Genomic DNA, 27,565 nt, shown 5'->3' with positions numbered 1-27,565 from the left:
TATTGAAAAAGAATTAATTTTAATTTTTGGTTTTGTGATTAAACAAAGTCAGTATATATTAGTCACTAATGTGAAATTTGGAAATAATACATTTTTATCAAATATCAACTAGACATCTATTAGATCTAAATTTTTTTACATTAAATATACGCCTATAAATCAGTCATACAAACTAGCCAATAACATTTTAAAAAAATATGATTTAGAAAATTTATATTTTATTATGACATGAAAGAGATTTATATCATACAAAATACATTTTAGTAACCATTTGACACCTAAATAACTTACCTTCATCTTCGTCGTACTTTAGCCATGAATATTTTTCTTCATTCAGTCGGTAAAAATGACGATCTGTTTTGACTTTGTCGGTGAACAGACCGGGCTAAGCCTTCTATCGTTTCGGTGAATTCTCGAAAAATGATTCAATAGACTGCTGCTTTAGTTGCCGCGCTTCATGATTTCAGAATGAAATTATCATCAACGGTCTTTTTGTTCTACAGTCCATGTTACTTTCGTTTTGCAACGCAACATCCATGTCACGTGTGTTACAAAGTAATCGGGGTCATATATGCGTTTGACTTTAATTGTCGAAGTCATTTAAGCCTTTATTCGACACAGATCAACCGCTGTCAAAACACAAACACGCGGTCCGCGGCCTGATCAATTAATATTGGCATGATTGATATAATTACATCGGTTAATTCGTTGGGGTATTGGACGTCAGGGTCATTGAATGAAGTGTCAAAAGTCGCCCTGGCATGTGAACAGGTAATAAACTGGCCTCAAGCTCTTACCTGTGCAGTCAGTAAAACACTACACAGTCGGCGGTATCTGGGGCTCACCACGGGTTAACAGAGTTTTGAATACGAAGATCGGCGGGGCAGATTTTTTTTACTATGGCGCTACATGATTTTACTGTGGCGGGTAGACATTTTACTATGGCGCTGCTCCATAGTAAAACAGCCCGTGGTGATCACTGCTTATTCTAATTGAATAGTTACTTTTCAAATTAAACCCTTCTACCAATTAAACCTTTCTACTGATTTACCCCTAGCTTTCCACCATTTACCAATTCTAATAACTAAACCCTAGTTGCCCACAATTAAACCCTTGGCTTTAAATCAATTAAGTGTCATCTTCTACATTGTTTGACAGCTCTGAGGTGCATAAAATTTTTGTTAGGAATTTGAAGAATATAACATAGTGATCAATAGTGTACTATGGACGGCTTCACAATGAATTATATTGAATCATAGTTCATTCCCAATGTAAAAACTTACCGATGCTAATGACGGCCTTCCTTGCTTTCTAGGTCCTTCACTGCTTGCTCCACTTTCCTGTATCAACACAAGTTTTTGAATGTTAATATAAGGTGGGCATTTTTGTAGTTAAAATGTTAGGTGTTTTTTGAAAAGCAATTATTTGTAATAGTTCTCAAACACACAGTTCCTTATTAAATTATTAATGTTGTTTTCAGAACAAACCAGATGTGATACCTAATACTGTAGAAACCAAACTTGGGAACCCGAGTTCAAGGTCAACTGAGCCTGGGACAATCATTTTTCAATTAATATAAAATTTTGCAATAAATATTACATGAAATATGATCATCTAGTTATGCATACAGGAGAAGAGTTGCATAGTTTGCTTTCAATATTGATTTCCATTATAGTTTTATACACACTTTAGCTTCTCAAAATGTTGGAGAGTGTGTTGGTCAGAGGACACCAGACTTGTGGAGGGAGGGCTGGACAAGTCACTACTACTACTATTAAGGTGGGTGGATGACACCGTAACACAATTGCCTTTCATCTAGGTGGTGGGTTTGATTTCCCACCATGCGGGTTCCCTCGGATACTCCTGCTTCCCCCCTAAGACCCCTCGCATGCTTCCATCTGGGCCAACAATTGTGATTAATATAAGCTGATAGAACTTGTTTCGCAATTGATGTGAAATCAATAGTCTACATACCAGTACTATATTAACAAGACAAAGCCTCATCACTTACCAGTGCTATGGTTCTTGGTCGGCCACGAGGCTTCCCTGTAGGTATGTACTGCAAAAATGTATATTAAAATATTGGTGAGGATTATATAAGCAGTTCCTGAGATTAACTAGTTATATAACATCGGGATGGGGCACGACAGGAGGCGATGGGACGGACATGGTGGGGAAAACTATACAACTCCCCCACCCACCTCATTTCAATTTTACATCAAGGAGATTTTTTCTGCAGGGCCTGGCAAAATCACTTGTCTGCTCGTTCTGACGAGCAGATTGTGCCGACAGACAAGTGATTTTTATTGAAAGCTACTTCGTCGGATGAATTTATTTATTATGTTATTACCTGTGTTTTTTAGATCAAATTGACCAATTATCAATTAGCTAGTTTCCATTCCTTTGTTTAAAAAAAACATTAAATATTGCCCATCAGCAAATTAGTCTGTCAAAAACAAAATCATCCAGACGGAAAATTGAACACAGCAAAACAAGCCTTTCATCAACCTTTCTTGCGTATGTAATATTGTTGCACTAACATTCGAGTACAATGAATTCCGGGTTTTATGTATGTATAAGGGAAATTCCCAAGAATGTCTGAATACAAGAGGCCCATGGGGCCTGTATCGCTCACCTGGTTGGATTTGACCAAATGTCAAAATAATGTTCATGTTCAATTTGTTAATACACATACAGTCAAACCTGTCTATAGCGACCGCCCAAGGGGAGGCAGAAAAACGGTCACTATAGACAGGTTGCCTTTATAGACAGGTCAAAATTTTTGCACCAACCAATTTACTTAAAACTGCCATAAATAAATTATCATTGAACAGGGCATTCAGAAGACCAGTCAGAAGTTAAATAAATGCATTAACTTTATAAATCTGAAGGGTTTAATATTTAATGATTTGTGGACCCACACACAAAATATAACTCAAAATGGTCTTATAGATTTTTTATTTTTTTTAATTTTGTTCTGAAATAATGCTATATGTATCTGTCAAATTATCTCCCTTTCTTTCATAAATAAAGAAAAAGAATACACAATAATTAATTAATTAATTATATTTGTGTTACTACTAATTATTTTATGTTATAGTCTTACTTCTTAAAACCAACATATTTTTTTTTAGACCCAAATTGAAATCCGGATATTTGTGTCAGTTTACGACTTTTTATTAGTATTGACTAATTAAAGATGGCGGCAGTGCACACGCTAGTACCGACAGTTACGATTAAGAAAGGCATTATTGGCTTTCATGTGAGTAAATCTTGTTGACAGATATGACCAGTGTTTGTTATTGAAGTGATGTATCCTAGGTGTAATCACAAAATTAACTGACCGTGTCAAATGAAGCCACCTGTGCACAGTTGTAATGTAATACCGACACGCATGTTGACCCAACTCCTCTCTTACGGAGCCCCATGCCAGAGCAGCTACAGTAATTATAGGCTAACAGGTGGTAGGGGTCTTTTGTTTATATACTCAAGCCAGGGTTGTGGTGCTCCTTTGTTTGTGTAATCAAGCCAGGGTCGATGTGTCTGAATTTTCCGGGGATTTTATGAGGGATGACTGCCGAGAGCAGAAAATGGCTGACAGAAATCGGTTGCTATAGAAAACAAATTAGCGACCGCCGCATTAGACAGGTAGTTGTTATACAGAGGGTCGTTATATAGTAAAATCTCACAGGGAATCTTAAAACCGGTCGTTATAGACAGGCAGTCGTTATATACAGGGGGCAGTTTTGACTGTACTCTCTTAGGGACTGAAAGACCCTACAGATTATTTTTACAACCTCATTGTGTTTAAAGAAACTAAGTCCCTTACTCAGGGTGGAGAAAGAGTTCAAAGACCCTTGGGCCTATTTTTACATCAGAACTGTGTTTATCCCTTAATGTCCAGCGATGCTATACATAGTTATGGGATGGAGGGTCACAGTAACCATTCCATAACTTTCTGATAAATAGCGATTCAAAGGATAAACCCTTATTTTCCCTATTGGGCCCCGCCCCTAATGCCCCTGGGGGTTCAGAGTAAAAATTAATACAAACTCGGTTCCCCTTCTCCCAAGGATTTGCCTGACCAAATTTGGTTCAAATTCATTCATAACTTTACGACTAGTAGCGATTTAAAGGATTAACCCCTATTTCCCCTATTTGGCCCCGCCCCTCAGGCCCCTGGGGGTTCAGAGTAAAAATTTATACAAACTCTGTTCCCCTTCCCCCAAGGATGTTCCTGACCAAATTTGGTGAAAATCCATTCAATGCTTTAGGACTAGTAGCAATTTAAAGAAACTGTTGACGGATGCCGGACGGACGCTTCAGGCCAGGTGAGCTAAAAAATGGTTCAAAAATATAAAGGATTTTTATGACAGGCTAACCTAATAAAATAAAGACAGATGCCTTGAGAGGAACCATTCGTAGGTATGAAAACAATAACCAAAATGACCTCCAACAAATATTTTCTTAAGTCGGCGATATATAGATTCATTGAAAATTTTTTTGTGATGTTTATTTACACTAGCTGCATCATTGATAATTTCTTATAAAATGACTAGTTAAAAAATTGAGAACGAACGCGACTGATGGTACAAACATGTGTACATGAGTGTCACTTTCTGACATTAAGCATATTGGTTTTACAAGCTAATTTTCTGGACTAGAAATTCTTTGTCTAGAAAAGTACTTAATTACCAAGCCACTAGTCCGACGGACAAGTGCTTTTAAAAATTTGTATTTGGCCCTGATGTGTAACACCACATCCCTGATTTAAAGTATACCTACTGTCTTTTTATGACTTCCTTGGTTTTTCTTAGCTAGAGCATCCGCCTCTGTTGCAGCTGCTGTTTCTCTGTCCTGCTGTTCCTGGTCTTCTGACCCCTGTACACGTAAAAATAAACAACAGGTCATAGCACACATTATCATTGTCCTAGTCATAATTATCATAAATTCATTGTCATATTCAAATTTCAAGTGACAAAAAGTAATTCTTTAGTTCTAGAATAATAACAATGAAGTCCATACTTGTGCAAAGAAATTTTGATGGAACACATCTATGTATCTTTAAAAAGAGATCCCTGAGGGATCATGTCATCACCATTGTATGATTTATATCAGTCAAATGAAAGACTGACCTTTTCTCTTCATATAATAACATATAACTTGATATAGTATAATATAGCAGGAGCAACCAGCAATAGTCAAAATCCAAGATGGCCGCATGTCAGCCATGTTGTTTTCCAATCGGTCCCAAAATGCAATATATAACTACCCACAAATGGTAACTTATATAGGAAATTTGAGAAAGATCCCTTTAGGACTTTTTGAGAAAAAGCAATTACAAATTTTAATTATCAAAATCCAAGATGGCTGTATGTCTGCCATGTTGTTTGAGATTGATCCCAAAGTGAAATATGCATAACTATGGACCAAGGGGGACTACATATGAAATTTGAGAAAGATCACTCCCACACTTTTTGAGAAATGGTGATAACAAAAATTGTTTATGGAGGGACTGACCACGGACATAGAGCAATTTGAGTAGCCCACCATCTAATGCTTAAATGGGCTAAAAAAACTGAAACTCTGTGCTTAACAGAACAGGGGCTTTAACTTCAGAAATACAACTGTTAATGAGTGTTGACAATATATACTAAGCTCTGAAAACAGTCACTGTTTTAAATCTCTATGGACTTACAGCTATAAAATCACCACATTCATCCTCTAGTTTCCTTTTCAGTGCCATAACTGTAGTCTGGTGGGCACAACAACCTGTTAACAAGCACAATTATGTTAGAATACAATTGATAATGAATGAGAATATTAAGACAAAACAAGAGGCCCAGAGGGCCTGTATCGCTCACCCGGATTTCATGAGATATGAAACAAGAATGATGATTAAGTATATTTGTCACTGGTATTGCTATGTCAATATATCATAGGCATTTTATATGGGTATGTGAGGTTTTTATGCCAAAAAATGCATTAATCCATGAAATGAAATTGACTTTTGGCACAACCCAAAAGGGATGCTACCACACAAATGCGAGTGATATCCATTGCTTAAATAGGAGCGATATCCTTTGCTTGGTTTCAGAGAAGAAATTCTTTTATATTAATAGAGCCAAATTGACCACTTTTGGCCCCGCCCCTCAGACCCCTGGGGGGTCAGCCCCACCATTTGTACAATTTTGAGTCCACACCCCATAGGGATGCTTCTGACAAAATTTGGTCAAATTCTGATCAGTGGTTATGAAGAAGAAGTCAATTGTTGACAGACGGACGGACGCAACGGTATGGCATAAGCTCACCTTGGTCCTTCGGACCAGGTGAGCTAATAAAACTAGACATGCCCCTGTGGGCCATGTGTATGAAGGGTGGAACCGGAAGTGTCTTTACTCCGATCAAAGGGCACGTAACTCTAAAAATCCAATATGGCGGCTTTATGTGGATAGATCTATTAAACAATGTCAATACTTTTAATGTACGAAAACGATACATCATATTGGAACATTGATAATAATAAGAACAGTTTGCACCAGGAAAAACTGGAATGTCAACGAGTACATATAACTATGTAAAGCCGGTACCTGATTTGTGTACATATCGTAAGCCTACACAGACACATGTAGAGACTTCAGTTATCACTAGATGGCGTGAGAAGGGAGGTAACCGTAATGTCTAAATTCGCCATGACAGTTGGTCCAAGCACATGTTATTTGAAGTATATTTGAAATAAGCCTTGATGCTTAGTGTCACAGTAAGGAAGGAGGCCACCAGTTATCTATGACTTATAAGGTATTTTTTCGTTTCTTAGGTTAAGTGAAATACTTATTTCATCTGTAAAACGTATCGATTGCCAATATCCCGTACCCTAGCGTGGTATGTTCGTTAGAGTTTTTGTTGTTTTGAACCAGAAAATATTTGTGGTCGATAAAAGTCTATATATATACTAAATGAAAGCTCATATTTAAAGGTATTTTAACTGAATTTTTCAAGCTTCTAAATGCGAGCGGAAAAAGGTGATTATTTTTTCTCATAAAATCACACAAAGTGTTACCTCCCTTCGTGGTATAGCCTTTTCCAGAAAAATGTATTTACATCTACGTTTTTGTTGTTAATTGGCATAAAGTATTTATAACCAACAACTCATGACATACAAACATACTTGATCATATAATGCTGCCTCATGTACTGTATTGATCGTAATTTTTACACAGAAGTAACGATAAAAACAGTTTTGAATTTATTTGTTCAGCACCAGAGAAACAGACTATACTGTAGGAGTTATTTCCCTTGCGTTAATACACATGAAAGCTTCTCATTTTATTTGAGTTATCCCTCTTGTTGATCATGACCCAGTTAATAGCACATTGATTAAATTGCAAATTGTACTTAATCTACAGTCAAACAATCCAAGAAAATGTTTATTGTTGATTTTGGATTCATGACTTTCTTAATCTATATAAGTGGTTTGTTTTCATATATATTTTTTTTTATTTTTTAAATTTTTAACTGAAGTCCCTAACACATGTACTCCTAGTCCGAATTTTCTGACGATCTTACTACGTAGATACGTCAGAACTTCTTACATACAGAAAATGAGAAATTTTTCCATCCTACCCTCAGGTCGGCGTTTGAACCAACATTTACTGCATTTCCCCCCAATCTGACACATTAACCAATATCACTCTGGAATCACTCTGGAATCAGCAACACAGTTACACTGTTACGTCAAACGTTTTGGATTCCAGCCATACGACAAAGAGTGAAATCTATTCTACACAAATGTCTGATTTGTCCCGAAACTCCACCATTACTGAAGGATAGAGTATTACAGTCAGCCCCATTCACAGTTACCGGTGTGGATTTCACTGGAGCACTTTATGTTAGACACAATAATAACGTGAGAAAGGTGTATTTATGCTTGTTCACGTGTGCGAATACTAGGGCAGTTCATCTTGAATTAGTTGACAATTTATCGGAGGATAGTTTCATTCTCATCTTCCGTCGATTTTCAAGCAGAAGATCATTAGCCAAAATAATGATATCGGACAATGGTACTACTTTCGTTGCTGCTTCTAAAGAAATAGAATGATTATCAAGGTCATCTCAATTGCACGAAAAACTCGGTCAATTAGGAACTGTTTGGAAATTCATTCCAAAACGCGCACCTTGGTATGGAGGTTGGTGGAGCGGTTAATCGGCATGGCTAAAAACTATCGGCATGACTAAAAACTGCCTTTAGAAGACACTTGGATGCGCACTAGTGAGCAAAACAACACTAGAAACTGTAATAGTAGACATAGAAAGAGTCCTCAACGATCTCCCATTGACGTATGTAACATCAGATCCGCTTGACGAGGATCCAATCACTCCGTCCCATTTTAATACTGCATGGAAGGAAACTTTCATCATTGCCATACACTGGAAATTACAACGAGGATGTTGGAACTACCCAAATGACACAAGTAGACGCAAACAAACTATACAGAGTGCAAATACAACTGTTGGATCATTTTTGGTCAAGGCGGAAAAGAGAATATCTTACGTCATTGCGAGAATATCATTGAACGTAATTCCAGAAACAACACTTTAAGGTTGGTGACGTAGTATTGGTATATAAAGATTCACCAAGGAACCAATGGCCCTTAGCTATTATAGAGAAACTTGCTGTCGGTGGAGATGGTTTTATCAGATCAGTGACAGTAAGGTAGCACACCACAGTAAGACAGCCTGGCCATGGGCAATTTTTTTGTTAAGCAAATAACTCCTGTATTATGATATGTATAAAAAATGAAAAAATAAATGTACACTATAATTGGTATATCCAGTATGAAGTAGTACATACAGGCTTCACATTTATTAAAACAAAAGTCAATAAATTGGTTCCGGATTTTAAATATCCGGATCTTCCGAACGTGTGTTTACACAGGAAATTTAGTTTCGCCTACAGCGCAAAATGGAAGCCCACAGAAAAGGTAAGATAGCGGAAAAACTTAATTTACAACATATGTCCAAACAAGATTAATTCTGTCTTTGGGATAGAGATATTTAATTTTAAATAGGTTTCAGAAAAAAAATTGTGTAGAGAATTGTGCCATTTTGGGTCAAATATCATAATATTTTGCAATTTTTGAGAATTTTTTAAGCTGTTACCATGGTATTCACAGCTCTAAAAATCACAGAAAATATCAGTTTACTTATCCTTCAGAGCTCTATTAAAATTGCAAATGTTGTACAGATTTCAAATATATATACTTTATTAGAGGTTATATGTAAGGTTAACTGGCAATGTTTACATATCTAAAGCGTGTGCCATATTTTTCAGAATTTGGCATTTTTACTGTACACTGCTACCTTATAAGGGCTGAAAAATGTAATTTTTTGGAAATTGTGCTTAATTATGCTTGATTAAGCTTCATTTTAGTTCATTATTGCTGAAAAATGCATAAAAACAATTTAAAACTTGTTTATTATCTGGCTTGTCATATTAGAGGAATCAAGGGAGGTAACTCGCATATTTACCCTTTTTAAGGGTGGGTTAATTAAGCATAATGTTAATGAGTCAGTGTAAATTGAAAAGATATTCTATGTTTTATAACAAACCCAAAATAACTTATTGGGTATCTAACAAACCATATAGACTGAATTCTGGTTTGTTTTACCTGATTTATTACCCCGTATCCATGGAAACTATTACAGTAAGTGTTATTTTTTGAAATATTTGGTGAAACCATTATTTTCAATTTATTTATACATTGGTAAGCATGTAATTTCAATTGATGGAGTGTACGGTTGATACAATATTGTCAATTATTGTCACTTCCTTCGGTAAAGCAGAAAAAATAGCATTTTCCGCATAAAATGGGATCAGCGGACACTTTCATATGATCATTGGTACATATCTGAATTACCGGGGTGGAAACAGATGACTGTAATGTCATAGGCATGACATTTTGAAATCTTGGATGTCATGTCATGATTTATCAGTTAGAATATTGCATGTGTTGCTAAGCTGAGGTTTGGAAAGGAATTTGGTTATTTATTATGACACCATTGAGTATTTATGACGTCATAGATACCATCTGATGACGTCATAGTTACTGATGACGCGTATTGATGACCTCGATGTTCAAAAAACATGGCGGCTTTTTGCACGCCGTCGTCTGTTTTGGCACTGACGATAAAAAAATGTAAACACATGGACGAAAAGCGAATTATGACATCACTGCCGCATACAACGCTATGTGGAGATATATTTTATAGATATCACGAAAAAATTGTAAAAGGTGATTGTGTTATATTGGGGAGGGAGGTTGATCAGGAATTAAAGAAACAATATAAAACTGTTCTGCCCGTGTGTCTAGAATGTCTCGAACATGAACAGCCTCCATGTTATCGTCCATACGGAAAAAAATCGAAGAGTGGAAACTCTCAATAAACTTCGTTTATAATGACATGGTTTTACTGTTCTGACTATTAATATGATGCTCCTATTTGAGATTATCTGAAAAGAGATAACAAACACTGCAAATAAAGTTTGATATACTTTTAATATCATTTTCATCTCCCAATACATTGCATTTCAAAATGAAGTTAGGTAGAAGAATGATCAAACACTGAAATATAATGATATTGAAATGATATATACAGCATATATAAATATTCAAATATGAACATTTGATTATTTATTTAAAAAAAAAAGATAAAAAAAAAAAAAAATCCCTACCTACCTACCCTAAATTTTTTGAGAGACGAAAGGGGAAACACAACATTTTTTTTCCTTGGCCTTATAGAGAAACTTGCTGTCGGTGGAGATGGTTTTATCAGATCAGTGACAGTAAGAACCAAGAATGGAACCACGACAAGACCAATAACTAAGTTGTTTCCATTAGAAATCAACACAGATGATGATGATCACAGGAAGAGTCAGGAAGACATCCAGGTTCCTCGTAAAGCAAAGACTGCAGCCATGGACAAGATCAAGGAGTGGACAAAACGTTAATTTGTTCAATCATATATAAATTTCCATTAGAGACTGTTTAATACTTGTGCATATTTCATAATATTTAAATACAGTAAATAATTCAGAATTATTCATTTTATATATTCAAGTCAGATAATTGTAATGGTAATTTTATATCTTTGTACATATATAATCAATTTATTTAAATTGCATTCGCGTGGCCCGAGTATATTGTAAATGTACGCCAAATGACGTTATAATTGTTCAGTGTACTATGACGTCATATATCTATGACGTAGTTGGTCTTATTCTCTTACTACATTGTATACATATAGTCTCCCCGCAAATACACAGGTATACATCAATTAAAAGGTAAGATACAATTTTATTAGCTTACATACATGTATTACATACATATATAACTCACTGGTCATTGTTCACTAAATATATCCGTCCGCATACTTTGCCATATCGTTTTCAGAGAACTTCAAAGCTACCACCATAGCTAATCACGTGACCCAAATCTCGTCACAAGGGACTTTTGCCCGATCTGTTTACATGAAATCTCGCGAGATCTTGTGTCCTGACGATGGCGGCCATTTTCAAACTATGTTGACGGATATATATAGTGAACGGTGACCAGTGAGTAAAATATGTATGTAAGCTAATAAAATAATATCTTACCTTTTAATCGATGTATATAATTGGAATAAGGCAGCTTGAGGCGCGATATTAACATCGGAACCCTTCGGATTAATGTACTCCCAGTCCCACGCCACAGACTGAACTGTTAGAGATCTATCGGTATAAAACCTCATCAATAAATTTGAAATAAATCTTCAAATTATCTAGAAAATTTTTCATTAATATCAAAATCCTAAGTCTCTAATGCTATGCATTAATTTACCTCTTTCAATCGTCTGGGCGAGAACAAAGACTTAGAACCACGCCGATCTGCTGTGTTGATATGCCTCTAGTAGCTGCCGCGACCCCTAGCGGATTATACCTAGGCCTATAACGCGCGGGAAACTGTTTTATGAGGGGTCGTAACATTCGGAACACCTCGGCCGATTCTCTACGGTCATCTAGCAATCGGAACACCTCGCCTCCGTCTGCGAACGTTGCTAACATGACCGTATAGAATCGGCCGAGGTGTTCCGAATGCACGTTACCTACGAGAATCTGCGTGAATACGCTACTTCCGGGTACATTCCCATCGGGTTGATTCGGTTGATGGCAGTCCGAGTTAAGCCGTCATGGCACTATCTATTTTATACTGGTCTAAGTATGTTGACGGGCATACGACTTTAACAAGGAAAGCGAGGCAGCGGTTGAGAGTGGACGGGTTTTGCGATCGTCATGGACGAAATGCTAGTTATTGTGCAAAGGTCCAAGCCTCCGTGAGGGACACGTCGTACAAAGTGCGGTAATATAAGTTAACGTAACGTTATATTGTACGCTTCAATCGTAAACGTCGGATGACGTCATGATAACAAGTCTATAAAGCTAAATTGATAGTTGTATAGTATTTTTTGCTTGATTACATGCACAGAGACTCAAAGTACCACATTCAACTCAAAACACAACTTTATTCAAGAGATATACAGAATTATGGGAGTTTTCATCTTTAAAATTACCTCCCCTTATTACTGGATTGGGAGAAAAAGTTGTCAAAATACACCTCTCAGGGAAATCAGCAATACTCGGTGACTATTAAAGATACACACTAACCCGATATGTCATTTTGTTCGTCGGAACATATTCTAGACATTCATGGGTTTTTTTAGTAAAATTAGAATTAACAAAAGTGATGTATAAGGTAGCACACCACAGTAAGACAGCCTGGCCATGGGCAATTTTTTTGTTAAGCAAATAACTCCTGTATTATGATATGTATAAAAAATGAAAAAATAAATGTACACTATAATTGGTATATCCAGTATGAAGTAGTACATACAGGCTTCACATTTATTAAAACAAAAGTCAATAAATTGGTTCCGGATTTTAAATATCCGGATCTTCCGAACGTGTGTTTACACAGGAAATTTAGTTTCGCCTACAGCGCAAAATGGAAGCCCACAGAAAAGGTAAGATAGCGGAAAAACTTAATTTACAACATATGTCCAAACAAGATTAATTCTGTCTTTGGGATAGAGATATTTAATTTTAAATAGGTTTCAGAAAAAAAATTGTGTAGAGAATTGTGCCATTTTGGGTCAAATATCATAATATTTTGCAATTTTTGAGAATTTTTTAAGCTGTTACCATGGTATTCACAGCTCTAAAAATCACAGAAAATATCAGTTTACTTATCCTTCAGAGCTCTATTAAAATTGCAAATGTTGTACAGATTTCAAATATATATACTTTATTAGAGGTTATATGTAAGGTTAACTGGCAATGTTTACATATCTAAAGCGTGTGCCATATTTTTCAGAATTTGGCATTTTTACTGTACACTGCTACCTAAGAACCAAGAATGGAACCACGACAAGACCAATAACTAAGTTGTTTCCATTAGAAATCAACACAGATGATGATGATCACAGGAAGAGTCAGGAAGACATCCAGGTTCCTCGTAAAGCAAAGACTGCAGCCATGGACAAGATCAAGGAGTGGACAAAACGTTAATTTGTTCAATCATATATAAATTTCCATTAGAGACTGTTTAATACTTGTGCATACTTCATAATATTTAAATACAGTAAATAATTCAGAATTATTCATTTTATATATTCAAGTCAGATAATTGTAATGGTAATTTTATATCTTTGTACATATATAATCAATTTATTTAAATTGCATTCGCGTGGCCCGAGTATATTGTAAATGTACGCCAAATGACGTTATAATTGTTCAGTGTACTATGACGTCATATATCTATGACGTAGTTGGTCTTATTCTCTTACTACATTGTATACATATAGTCTCCCCGCAAATACACAGGTATACATCAATTAAAAGGTAAGATACAATTTTATTAGCTTACATACATGTATTACATACATATATAACTCACTGGTCATTGTTCACTAAATATATCCGTCCGCATACTTTGCCATATCGTTTTCAGAGAACTTCAAAGCTACCACCATAGCTAATCACGTGACCCAAATCTCGTCACAAGGGACTTTTGCCCGATCTGTTTACATGAAATCTCGCGAGATCTTGTGTCCTGACGATGGCGGCCATTTTCAAACTATGTTGACGGATATATATAGTGAACGGTGACCAGTGAGTAAAATATGTATGTAAGCTAATAAAATAATATCTTACCTTTTAATCGATGTATATAATTGGAATAAGGCAGCTTGAGGCGCGATATTAACATCGGAACCCTTCGGATTAATGTACTCCCAGTCCCACGCCACAGACTGAACTGTTAGAGATCTATCGGTATAAAACCTCATCAATAAATTTGAAATAAATCTTCAAATTATCTAGAAAATTTTTCATTAATATCAAAATCCTAAGTCTCTAATGCTATGCATTAATTTACCTCTTTCAATCGTCTGGGCGAGAACAAAGACTTAGAACCACGCCGATCTGCTGTGTTGATATGCCTCTAGTAGCTGCCGCGACCCCTAGCGGATTATACCTAGGCCTATAACGCGCGGGAAACTGTTTTATGAGGGGTCGTAACATTCGGAACACCTCGGCCGATTCTCTACGGTCATCTAGCAATCGGAACACCTCGCCTCCGTCTGCGAACGTTGCTAACATGACCGTATAGAATCGGCCGAGGTGTTCCGAATGCACGTTACCTACGAGAATCTGCGTGAATACGCTACTTCCGGGTACATTCCCATCGGGTTGATTCGGTTGATGGCAGTCCGAGTTAAGCCGTCATGGCACTATCTATTTTATACTGGTCTAAGTATGTTGACGGGCAGACGACTTTAACAAGGAAAAGCGAGGCAGCGGTTGAGAGTGGACGGGTTTTGCGATTCGTCATGGACGAAATGCTAGTTATTGGTGCAAAGGTCCAAGCCTCCGTGAGGGACACGTCGTACAAAGTGCAGGTAATTATAAGTTAACGTAACGTTATATTTGTTACGCTTTCAATCATAAATCGTAGAAATAAAGGAGTGAGAGTGGTATTGAATTCATTATTCGGGAATTTTCCAGGGTTTACCGGATGACATTTCGTTTGCATTTTCTTCGACTTCACGTCAGGTTGGGATAGAGCACAGGGACTTGACACGAATTTCAAGCAACGGTCTCTATATATTTATATATATATGGGTACTCCAACAATGGTAGAGGTTTAACACGACGAGAAACTTTTGACATTGCGTTGTGTAACATATTCACTAATGCAATCAGGTGAAATAAGACCTCATATAGGTAAAGGATTAGACAGGTCGGGGAAACCACGAGGTCGGCGTATAATACCTCGATCGGCCTATTATACGCCATAAATAAATTGTCATAAATAAATGCGACTTTGATAGAAATTTTTAAAAAGATGAGTTTAAATTGATTTGAGCCATTTTTAGTAACAAATCCATACCTCAATCGGCGTATAATAGGCCGATCGAGGTATTATACGCCGATCTCGGGGTTTCCCCGACCTGTTAGATAGCAGTAGCACAAGGACTTGGTACGAATTTCTAACCAACGGCGAGGCCTGTATATAATGTGTATATCCTAGCTACCGCCGAAACTGCTTATCGCATTCAGAGACAGACAGCCTCCTGTTAGGATGTTTGAACTAACAGAGTACAGACGCGTACGATTGGTTGGAAAATGGAAATTTGTGCCAAGTCTCTGTGGGGTAGAGGGTAAGAGGAAAATCAGACTAGTATAATATAGCAAAGGCAGACTACAGTAGCTAGTACAGTTAAACCTTGGGTTGTATATTTAATTTTCACCCAAGGTTTATGCATTAAATTTGGCCCCACCTTCCAAATATACCAGCATTACCAAATCAGCCACTTGAATATACATACATTGTATCTAGTATTGACCCAATCAACTACATAACCAGTAATTATTACCATTATTTTTTAATAATAATTTTTACCACATGTTGTCTGTTGTTATTATTTATGTGCATGTTGTTTAATTGTCCATTTCATTTTTCTGACTAGATGCAAACATAATGATCGATGCAAAACTTTCCTTTTACAAATTACAATATGGTTTATTAAAAGTAGTAATTTAGACCATTTAACGTAAACATTGATATTATATTTCTCGAAGATAATGGTGTGGTGAAGTTCAACCTGTGAGTGCCCAATGGGACAGTACAAATGGGGTTTGAACCCGGGACCTCCGAACACTAGCCGGATGCTCTACCGATTGAGCTACCTGGTCGTCGATAATCGACCCGGTCCAGTTCCGCTACACTCTTCCCTCCTATTTTTTTAAGTCTTCGACCCAGAAGACTTCACAACTCGCAACCCAGGTTCGGGTATCCCCTTGTCAAGTATTCACCTCACTTGAAACAAGGTTTGGTCACGGGCACCAAATGTAATAGGAGTGGAAAAATGCACGGCCAGACCGGGGTTCGAACCCGGGACCTCCGAACACTAGCCGGATGCTCTACCGATTGAGCTACCTGGTCGTTGATGATCGACCCGGTCCAGTTCCGCTACACTAGTATCATATGTCATAACTTCCCCCTTACTTGGTTTTATCAGCCAGTCTAAAAGTGTTTCTTGTGTGTGTGTGTTTTTCCATCTCTTTTATTTTTCACTGGGTTTGATGTTTATGAATGCATATCAACCATGCATAATGATATATTCTTAGTTATTAAAATTTCTAAAGTTAATGTTTATATTTTTAGCAGGAAAAATTAAGGTAACAGCGAATAGGTAATAAGCCTGCTTATTTAAAGCCCTGTATCAGCCTAGATAGTGTTACCAGTCTAGTTGTATTTAATGATAATTATAAGCATATAATATTATACCCCATGACCCAGTTTGAACATAAATCTAACAATGAATCATTGCCAGTACAATTGAAGAATGTATACTAGACTAGATATGTCTAATGATATATTAGACAGAAAAATTCACACAAACACACACTTTCTGTAATATATTACATGTATTGTTATTTTTTTTCAGATACAAGCTTAAGCGAGCAAGCAAGACTGATGTTAAATGTAGTTGGCTGAAGCATCCAAAGTCTGCACCACCAAAAGTTACTGTAACAATGTCAGAATTATATCCCCCAAAACAAAATGGATACAGGTATGTAAATATGTAAAAAAAAAATTGTTTTGCGATACACAAAATAATAAGACGTCTTGAAAATCATAACAGCTTACTATCTTTTTTACTGTCACAATAGCTATATTTTGATTGCAGAGTTGATCCATATTATTGTCATTGTCATATTAATACTGTACATGTATATATACCATTGTTAGAGCACTTAGGAGGGATGTAACAGATGATGACAAGTCTTTTCTATACAAGCAGCTAGGACAGTTGGGATGCTTTACAGGTTGCCAAATTGTTCCAGTTGGCTTGCAATTGTTACATAGTTCATTACTTTTCAAGTGTTGTTCAAGGAAGTTGAAAATATTTCTGTTTCCTGATTCATTCACAGACATGATACCAAAGACCTTAAAAAACAGAAAGAATTAAAAGATTTATAAATACTTAAAAAAATAAATAGTCTCTAAATATTTACATTTTGAAGGAAACAAGAATATTTTAGTTGATAGTGTTGGTTTTTTACTCTTTATTATGTACATGAATGCAATTGTATATATATTGGGAATTTTATTAATTTACCAATAAACACATTTTCTTGCATGCTTTTTCATTTCATTTTAATTTAAAGAATTATGATTTGTTATCTTCTGTATGTTACTCATGTGAGCTTCTTTGCTAAAAGTAATTAGTAGATCTCTAGCAAAACTTAGAACACTTATGTCTAATACAATAACTGAAAAAAATATGTCCGATTATCATAGAGAACCTGTTTTTGAAAGTCATACTAATTATGTTAATTAGTTGTTAGGGTGTATGATACATGCATCAACCATGAGTTCCCATAATTATTATTAGAGTACAGTGGTTAATTATAGATAATAATGTGCAGTATACTTCAGCATGTTAAAGGATTATCTACCTTTACATTGTAATTTGGTCTACTGTGCCATCGCTTTAAGCAAATATTTGTTTCTTTATTTAGCATTACATTGGATCCTCTCAAAGGAGCCAACAGCCCAGGGAATTCCTGCACCTCTCATTGAGGACCTATTAATAAGTCCAGAGTATTTGGCATCACGGATAGAACCACATGGCTTCGCCGTCAGCTATTAACTGCGCCAGAAAAGATTATTGAAATTGCATTTGCCACTACAGGGTAGAGAGAGAATTCTATCTGGGCAGCTGTGAGAAAGTTGAGATTTACAGCGTCCAACTTTGGACAGATAATAAGTGCTGCAAAACGCAATAGGTAAAATGCTGAATCATTTTCCTCTCATCATCATGGAGATTATTGAGGTCATTATAACATCTATCATGTACTGTATTTAATAAAAGGGGGGCAGCAGCTAAATTGTGTAATTTGTGTACCAAATAAAGTCAACCCCAATCCCATGTGTTAAACATGAGTAAATCCATGTATAATAAGTACATAATACATGTACAGAGATATTGCTTTGTCAACAGTTTGTATTTGTTTTCACTTTTTACTTGTATAGATTGACTTCTTCGTTGAAGAAACGGCTGATTAGTGCTAGAAAAGAGGGCCCCTATCCAGTGGGGGATAACGAACGAGAAAAATGGGATTAGTGCATACTGCAAAGCAGGGGGATTACTGTGATAGAGACAGGCAAGTTTATGGTCTCGCACACACACACACACACAACCTCCAGGGCAGTGTAGGACCAAATTATGATATTTCAATGTCATTTATAGACAGGACTCAACATTAAGACTAAATTCATCATGACACTTTGTTTTACATTTGCATGTTTTTCATCTGTATGATATGAACTGCATTTCAGTCCATCATTCACACATTTGTATGGAATTTGGTTTTATCTCATGACAACAGTGTGGTTTGCACTGGACTTAATGAATTCTTCTGCTGATAATTATTGAACAATATACATACATGTGCACCTCACTGCATTAAGGTTGATCGGAGATATAAATAACCATTAAGTACTTATTTATATTTATTTAAGTCTCTGGGTTGATACAGTGAAAGTTTATCTATGCACATCTGACATTTGATAAATAAATAAAATGTCAAATTCATAAATGAATGAACTTTGAAATATAATTGCTCATAAATACACATGTTATTGCTAAAATTCCTGATTTTTATGTTACAGGTATATGGCTTCATGAATCAGGCATACTGGGAGCTTCCCCTGATGGTTTTCTGCTGGGCACATTTTCAAATGGTGTAAATGTACACTTGCAACATAGAGGTCAGCCAGCATTGTCACCGGATATATTGGAGGTGAAATGCCCTTTCTCTGCCAAGGAAATGACAGTTGCGGAAGCGTGTTCATCTAAAAACGATTTTTTCCTAGGTAATTTTAATTATAATAAGTAGGCAGTTCCCATACACCAATTGAAGAAACATAAGTTCTTACATGGGGTCATCTTTAGACAGGCTTTGCTTTATTCACTCTCCTAATTGTTGATGTCAACATCTGTGATATGACATGTTTCATTACTTTTAGTCAGGATTAAAGTTAATAGTTTTAATTAGAAATATTTTGCAGACAATTCATTTGGTAAGTACAAAAAATATTTCAAAGGGATATATTTTTGTGAATATTACTGGTCCATGACAAAAGCAAAATTGAATCAAATTTGCTCTGAAGCCAATGTTTGTAATTTACTAGTATATAGTATATAGGAAATTTTAAGACATTTCCTAAACAGAAACATGTAATGAAAGCTTCTGTTGTTTCAGATCTTTCGAGTGATGGACACATGACCTTAAAGGAGAACCACGATTACTGGCACCAGATTCAGGGGCAGCTTTTCTTAACTGGAACTCAGTGTTGTGACCTGGCAGTGTGGACAACAAAAGATTTGAAAATAGTTAGAATAGTCAAAGAAAACTTGTGGGCATCTAACATTTCATTAATGATGGAATTTTATTTAACAAAATTTATTACATCATTTGAATAAATCAAAAAACAAAATTTCAAATACATGTATCATTTTCGTTTTTCTTGCTTCAAAGTATATATCGTACCTTCAGTATCAGCATTGGATGTACAGTATTTGTAAACTGTATTCGTCATTGACTTTCGAAACTAGAAAGTGAAAAAAGGAGTGGCCAAACTGTGATTCAATCTTAGGACCTTTCTGTTACTGATATCATTTGCATTTAATGAAACCAAATTGTTTAATATTCACACTAATGTACCAATACAATGCATAAAGGAAAATAAAGTGATCATCACACATGATGAGAATAGGTTTGTTAGTTTACTTGTGGATGCTCAGTGGTTTTCTGCGGCCACTTTACATCTTGATGCAAGTGAATAATTCTCGAGATTTAAATATTCAAAATTCTTAACTTAATTATTATATAAAAAAATGTTATTATGGTACTTGACATTGACAGAGACACTAAACATCAAATGATTTCCAGGCAATTTTATTTTAAGCTGACAATCATATTTACTAACAGAAACAAAACATTGACCATTGATAATGCAGACATTTTGTAACATTGAAAAAAAAATGAATAATTGTTTGTATCCATAAACATGTTCACCACTATATTGTTTTTTACATTATGTGCCTACAAATAAAAGGAAATAAATGTAACAAATATTTGTAACATATCATTTTTGTTACAATAATATATATAAGTGGATATGTTGTAAAATAGAAACGACCGCCTCATGCTGCAAAAGTAAAGCAGTAATGATAAAGTAAAGCAGTAATGATTATGATAGAGTTAAATATTGGTTCTGATCTGCAGCATAACCCTATGGTACAGTAATTAAAGCTATCACTATAAATCTGTTAAACACTGCAAGTGGTTAAAAGGATAGAGCAGTGATTATTTTCTATCTGCAGCATGATATTTCAGTGTGCTTGCACAATAAAACTGGAAAAAGGCCAGGTTGGTAGAAGTAGATCAGAACTACATACTAAAACAAATAGTAAAATACCGAAGACAATAAAATAGTAGAGTAGTTGTTGTTTGCCCTGTTTGACAATCCGTGGTAATATGGTTAGAAAGAATAGTAGACAATTATTGCCTACAGCATGATACTTCAGTGGGCTTGCACTGTAAAACTGAACAAGGCAAGGATATTGCAGGCAGATCAGAACCATCACCGCTTGTAATCTAAATTTCATATTTATATGCAATTTCCTTTAACAAAGGTGCTTGAAGATTAATAAGACAACAACATAGCTGAAATATTTGTGTAGACAAATGCCTATGAGCTGGTATATGATTCAAAATGTCATAATTTTTTATTCTTTCATTGGCTCTTTCAGCATGAATTCTGCTCCTTCCAATTTTGTAACAAAGCTCAGCCTCTTCTTTTGTTAAATGACCTTTTGTTGAAAGAAAAGGTGGAATGTTTAATGACACACCAGCAGGAAGTTTATCAAATATATTAAAACCTTTGTCTGCAAGTATCATATCCCCTGCTTTAAGCTGGTCTAAAAGTTTGCAATGTTCTACTGTTGCAGCATCAGATGTAGAACCAGGGTACAAGTCCGAGCAATAAACCAGTGCTCCATTTGGGGCAACACATGTGACAGCTTTCACTGTATGCCTACTCTTGTAACTACTATAGGCTAGAGACTGGCTGTTCATGTCAGAAGGAACATCTTGAACAACTTATGTTGCAATTATTGTTATCCTAGCAGATGTAAAATCTTCAAATGATTTGGGCATAGACCCCTTGCATTTAAAGGGACAATCTAGTCAAGCATCCTTTTTATAATTCAAGCAGAATCAATAAAACATATACCCAGACTATATAATCTGCGGTCAACAGTTATCTGCTACGTAGCCAATGTCCATTTTGTCAGTTTAAGTTTTGGGAAAGACCACGTCAAATATAGCTATGCTCCAAATATAGTGCAACTTGTTCCGCCCTCTGGCGGGAACAGAGTTGATTGTAAGTGACGACACGGTAGATCCAATGTATACTTATTTCTTTGGATTTCGACTTACAACATGCAAACAAACGCTAACACTCATCTATGTGATTTATTCCATCCAGGATGTAATCAGAACAATACTTATAACAAGTACGAATGGAATTATGATAATGGAAGTTGTACAGAACAAAAATATCGCACTCAACATAACTCCGTAGGTCGATCTAGGTCAAGTCTCGGCAAACTCGCTCACAACTGTATGAACTTCTTCATTGTTGTCGCAACCGTTCGAAAAACTCACATTTGTTATATTCATGACCTAACAGTAATTCTCCATATATTTTGTTTATCCATTCACTTTCTACGTTTGGTACAAGACCTAGCTGCAACCTATTGTTAAAATATCCGCTAACAGCTTCAAATGCAAACCAATGTTGTTTACAGTCACGAGACGGGGCTGTGCTTGTACACATGTATACAAAGTGTATAGAGAGACTAGAGACGACTTGCTCATTTGCATATAAATCGTATGGTTATACGATTAGGATCCGCCTTACAATTAATTAAAAAACGCATGGAAAACATAAATTTGTATCAATATATGACCAAGGATAGTTCATAAGGAGAACTGAAGTACACTTTCGTGAAATGATAAAAAAGTAAACAAACTTGACTAAATTGTCACTTTAAGCTGGCTAGGAATACCGAAGGTTGTCATCACTCCCTCACACAAAATTTTGTGTAACACTGAAATATAGGTGTTTATTATATTAGATACAGTAGCCCTACTTGTCCCAAATCTAACAGCCAAATCCATATCTTTGCAGTTTAAACGTAATTTCATCAATGTCATCAGTAGCTGGTCCTCTAGGCTGAAACATGTAACTGTCCATCCAGCATAGTAATTGAATGGTGATAACCTGTATAGCATGTTCACCAAAACTTGGAATACATCTGCTGTAAATGAGGTGTTGAGCAGCATCTAAAACAGAATCAATAAACAACATCGATATAATGTCACGACAATATTTTTTTTTTTAAATAAAAAGAATAGGACTTCCTCCAATCACATGAAACCCCGCGAGAGATTTTGTGCAATTTAGATTAATTTTTTGTGCAGAATAGTAGATGTTAGGGTGTATGATGAAATACATATGTACATACAGAATAAATATAATATAGCATTTTGGTAGGGATATTGGTCATTTAAGAAACACCACTTGGATCCAAAGTCGTCATAATTACTACATATCCTTGTTATGCAACTCATAAAAAGGAACACAAATTGATTTATTATCAATTAAAATCAAAAAGCTAGAGTGATTCTAACAGTTACAAAGTGATCAATGCAGTTCAATATATTTTTGATGAACACAAAGAATATGCGTGCATGGTAAGTGTAAAGTGTAAAATTTACAGATTAAAGTGTATAATTTACAGATGAAAGTGTATACCGTAATTTACACATTAAAGTGTGGAAATTAAAAATTAAAAAAAGTTTAAATGTGGCCCTAATACGCTTCCGTAAATAGCCAATACATGTACCTTATTTTTATATTTAATCGTTGGGGATATGATGACAATCACTGGTACCTATATATCTGAAATATCTGTTACCTGATTTAGATAGTTTTTAGGGATCTTCAACCACAGCAACATCCTCATCCTGGTCCTCATTTTGTTGCACATAATATGGATGATCCGAGTGATGAGGCAGCCACTACATGGTAAAGATGATGGTTACTGATGGAAAAATTATTTTCATCTGAATTTTCTTCTTCCATCTTTGGAACTTTTTCTCTAATTTGCTACCTATTGCATTGATATACTTGCACCAGAGTCACAACCAGCAATGAACAATCATTTCAAGCTCAATTGTTTCTTAGATATTTGATTTTTTTTTTTATTATTCAGTACAAAATGTGGTTATATATCATGTCTTGCATTGTTTCAATGACATGTGATGTACAATGTCTCCAATATAATTATGTATCATCAAAATGAAAAAAAATATGCAAGATGTGAACAAAGTTAGACACTGAGCCCAATAACTTAATATATTCTACCAAATTTACCTTTTAGGTGTTGGAATATCTGGAAAACAGTTGACATTTTTGCTGTATACGAATATAGTTGGCCCAAATTCCTTTTTCCCTTCCTCAAAGTGACAGCTGCACATATCCTGTCATTGGGGTTATATAGTCAGCACGCCTTGGGAAAAAGCAGTGAAGCGTCACTACAAAGTCAGCATGAATATAATATATAGCTTGCTTTGCACAAACAATCTTTCATCAAGAACGTTTTATGCAATGAATAAGATTGACAGATTTGTCTGCCAAAAGTGACAAATATGTTGTCTATTGTTGATACAAGTTAAATGTTCTGGACCGATAGGTTAAAGCCCAATTATCAATCAATCAATCAATTTGGACTGACCCTGTGTATATTTGCAGATACCAGAGTGGGGTTACATACATGAGGCAGGGGTTCATGCTTAGGCTAAGTTAGGGTTACAGTAGAGTGAATGCGTCTCTTTCACAGTCGGCACGTGATGATTAGTAATATATATATTCAAAATTTAATATTGCCCGTCCTTTACACTTCAATATACTTATAATCTCTCCATAACAAGCGATTTATGGCAACTGTGCTTACCGTCTAAGACAGGGGCTGGGCAGACCCGACATTGACTGTGTGTTACAGGTAACAGGGTATCGCATACATGTAGGCCTAACTGTTATATTTTATTTTATAGGCCTACTATAAGGCCTACTGTACTCAGTTAATTATTCACCTGCATCTTTCAATCCATATCTTTCGTTCCTTTGTTTCTGTTGGGAATCTGAACAAACTACACGTATGTTTCCCTCCTGTCCGGTGAGTACACCGAAATGCGTAACAGTAAACCATGTTGCGATTCGTTTCTACAGACGCCAGACGCTGATGTACCCGGAAGTTGAAAACCGGAAGTCGCGCGAATCGCAGCCGAATCTCTCGAATGTCAGATTTTAGATTTCAGATTTTTATAGGCCCTAGCGTGCAACGAGAGACCATTTTATACATTAGATAATTAAACACGACTGGCAAAGGTTAAACTTAATACAATATACCTGCATGAAATTTGTAAACAGTAATTATATGATAATAATACAGTACAGTATCATTGTATTTTGTGGACTAAATTAAGCGTTTGTAGGCCAATTCTGATAAACAACACCGATACCTTATAATTATTTCCAAATAGATACAGAAGCTGTATATCCATATGTTAGTGAGTGTGGTCAACTCCTTTTTGATATTACATTAAGCGCGAGTTTTCACTTTTCGGGCCCTGAAATTATACGTTCCTTAACTAAGATTTTTTTTTTTTACCTTTGATATACATGTATTCTGTAACTCTGTTTAATAGGACTTTCCTTTAGTTGGGGAATATATAAGAGACTATACATGTATGTCTAAATATTCACGAACTAAAGGCCCATAGAACAATGCATACATGTGTAGCAGACTCATTTTTAAGGATGACAAAAACGTGTCTTAGGGTTCTTTTCTTTTTATTCAACTTTCCAATCCATAATGACAGTCGTGCTGTTATTCAGAATACACCCTACAAATATACACAAATAACACTTACAACATAATACACTAAAATATTACAAATAAACGTAGCATTATCCTTGTCAAATCTTACAAAGACTTATATTTTTTACCTTTACATCAAAGAATCAGTTTTACGCCAAATCTTATCTTTACATAATCTCTCAATTACTCCACATGTAACATAATTCATTATAATTTAACTTTACAAATTACATGTTATAAATTACTAGTTTAGCAATTACATTTTAAACAAATGCTATAAATGATATTCATTCACAGTTACTTCTACAAATAATAGTATACTTTGAACAAAATGATAAAACTATATATTACATGAAAAATACACACTATACAAATACACACATACCCCATCTATGGAATGGAGGCACCAGTATTTTAACCGGACGCTGGCTAGAATACTTATAAACTGATCATAATCTCTCCGACGATACACTATGCCAATATATTCTGAAGAAAGATATACCACTAATTACAATCAATACTTCCAATACAATAAAATACACGATAATACTTCTACTTTTATCAAATAGCATTAATTTGATTACTTATACACATATAAAAGAATACAAAATATCACTGTCTAATAATTATCTTAAAATTTGCACATACCTTGTTTCCTTATTGTGACCGATAGAAATTAGTTCTGTTCCCTTCAATATCTTTCTTTTTTCTGAATTTAGGCGGCAAACACCCTGAATATACACATAACTATGACCCCACTAAGACCAATCAAATTACAGAATACGGACACACCTACGAACCGGCACAGCACAAGACATTCACATTTACACACATGAGCTCATACTCACCTGGTCTGGGTCTTCCCTCAGGGCATATTACAGGTAAAATACTCTATACTGGTCTTCTATACATGCATACATAGACATGTACATGTATATATATATAACAAAACAGCACAGCATCACTGTTTTATATATTTTATTTATTTTTCCCTCTGAACTCAATGCCTGAAGTAGTCGGATCTTCTGCATCCATTCAGGTACACCCTGTGTTGCCATCACATAAGTATCCGAGGTCATCCAGGCGGGTTGCTGCCTATTCCTCCCAGAGCGACGTGGCTCCTCTGGCATACATTCCTGTTCAACTTGATCGTCATCAGATTCTTGATTCGTGGTACCATCATCATCCGATTCTACAGCGGGCTCGTCTTCTGCAACGATCGAGTCTACTGGCGTATTGGACTTACTTGAATCCACCGAAGCTAGGCCTCTGAATGATGCAGATGATACATCATCTCCTAACTCATCCTGATGAACGACATGCACCACCTCATACCCAGATTCATCTTCAGAGTCATCCGACTGACTGTCTGTTTCTTCAGGAATCTGTTTGATAGGTCTTCTATACCTTGGTGTTGGAACAGGTTTGTCCTTAACGGGTGTCCTTTCTACTACATCCAGTCTTTCTCCGGTTATCCCTCCTATGGGCATTAAATGGTTCCTGTGTAGGATCCGTTTCCGGCCAGATCTGTTTTCCTACTGTACTTCATACACGGGAATTCCTTCGTTTGGTTGATTAAGCACTACATAAGCATCTTCCTCCCAGCGGTCTGATAGCTTATGTTTTCCCTCAAACGCTAGTATTTTCACTAATACCCTGTCTCCTGGCAATACTGTTGCTCCACGTATCATCTTGTCGTAGTTGACCTTCTGGCGACCTTGAGCATCTTTAGCTGCCTCCGACGCTAGCCTGAAGGATTCCTTCATTCTCTCTCTCAATCCTTGAACATATACTGGTAGGGAATCATGACTGCTACCTCTATCTAGGCCAAATACTAAATCTATATGCAATCTAGGCTCTCGTCCAAACATGAGGAAGAATGGGGAATGTCCAGTAGTTTCCTGACGAATGCAATTATATGCGTGGACGAGCGGTCCTATATGACTTT

General features: G+C 35.9%; 1 protein-coding gene, 1 long non-coding RNA gene and 1 pseudogene across 24 annotated transcripts in view; 1 reads left to right on the top strand and 2 right to left on the bottom strand.

The window, feature by feature from the left end:
* The window catches only part of LOC117330390 (chromosomal protein D1-like), a 41,579-nt gene extending 27,003 nt beyond the window's left edge, over window positions 1–14,576 (bottom strand). For 12 of the 22 annotated variants that reach the window (XM_033888649.1, XM_033888645.1, XM_033888647.1 and 9 more), the window contains exons 1-5: window positions 11,877–11,999; window positions 5,699–5,772; window positions 4,786–4,881; window positions 2,012–2,059; window positions 1,284–1,340 (exon numbers count right to left, since the gene is read on the bottom strand). In XM_033888649.1, the coding sequence (XP_033744540.1) occupies window positions 1,284–1,340; window positions 2,012–2,059; window positions 4,786–4,881; window positions 5,699–5,746 (249 nt within the window). In that variant the 5' untranslated portion in view covers window positions 5,747–5,772; window positions 11,877–11,999. Of the gene's footprint in view, window positions 1–1,283; window positions 1,341–2,011; window positions 2,060–4,785; window positions 4,882–5,698; window positions 5,773–11,876; window positions 12,000–14,468 lie in introns of those variants that run through there. The other 10 variants (XM_033888650.1, XM_033888652.1, XM_033888651.1 and 7 more) reach the window with 3 other exon arrangements.
* Window positions 14,577–14,817: 241 nt separating this feature from the next.
* On the top strand, window positions 14,818–20,113 carry LOC117331147 (annotated as a pseudogene).
* A 434-nt stretch (window positions 20,114–20,547) lies between these two features.
* LOC117330392 lies at window positions 20,548–24,974 on the bottom strand. 2 transcript variants are annotated; one of them, XR_004533331.1, is made up of 4 exons: window positions 24,830–24,974; window positions 24,111–24,246; window positions 23,653–23,778; window positions 20,548–23,017 (listed from the first exon to the last, which is right to left on the bottom strand). It is a non-coding gene; the product is annotated as an uncharacterized LOC117330392 (long non-coding RNA). The 2 variants fall into 2 exon arrangements; XR_004533332.1 differs by having other exon boundaries at window positions 23,653–23,755.
* Between the last annotated feature and the right edge of the window lie 2,591 nt (window positions 24,975–27,565).

The sequence above is a fragment of the Pecten maximus genome, chromosome 7, assembly GCF_902652985.1.
Source record: "Pecten maximus chromosome 7, xPecMax1.1, whole genome shotgun sequence".
Lineage (NCBI taxonomy): Eukaryota > Metazoa > Mollusca > Bivalvia > Pectinida > Pectinidae > Pecten > Pecten maximus.
This window is presented reverse-complemented; position numbering and strand designations above follow the sequence as displayed.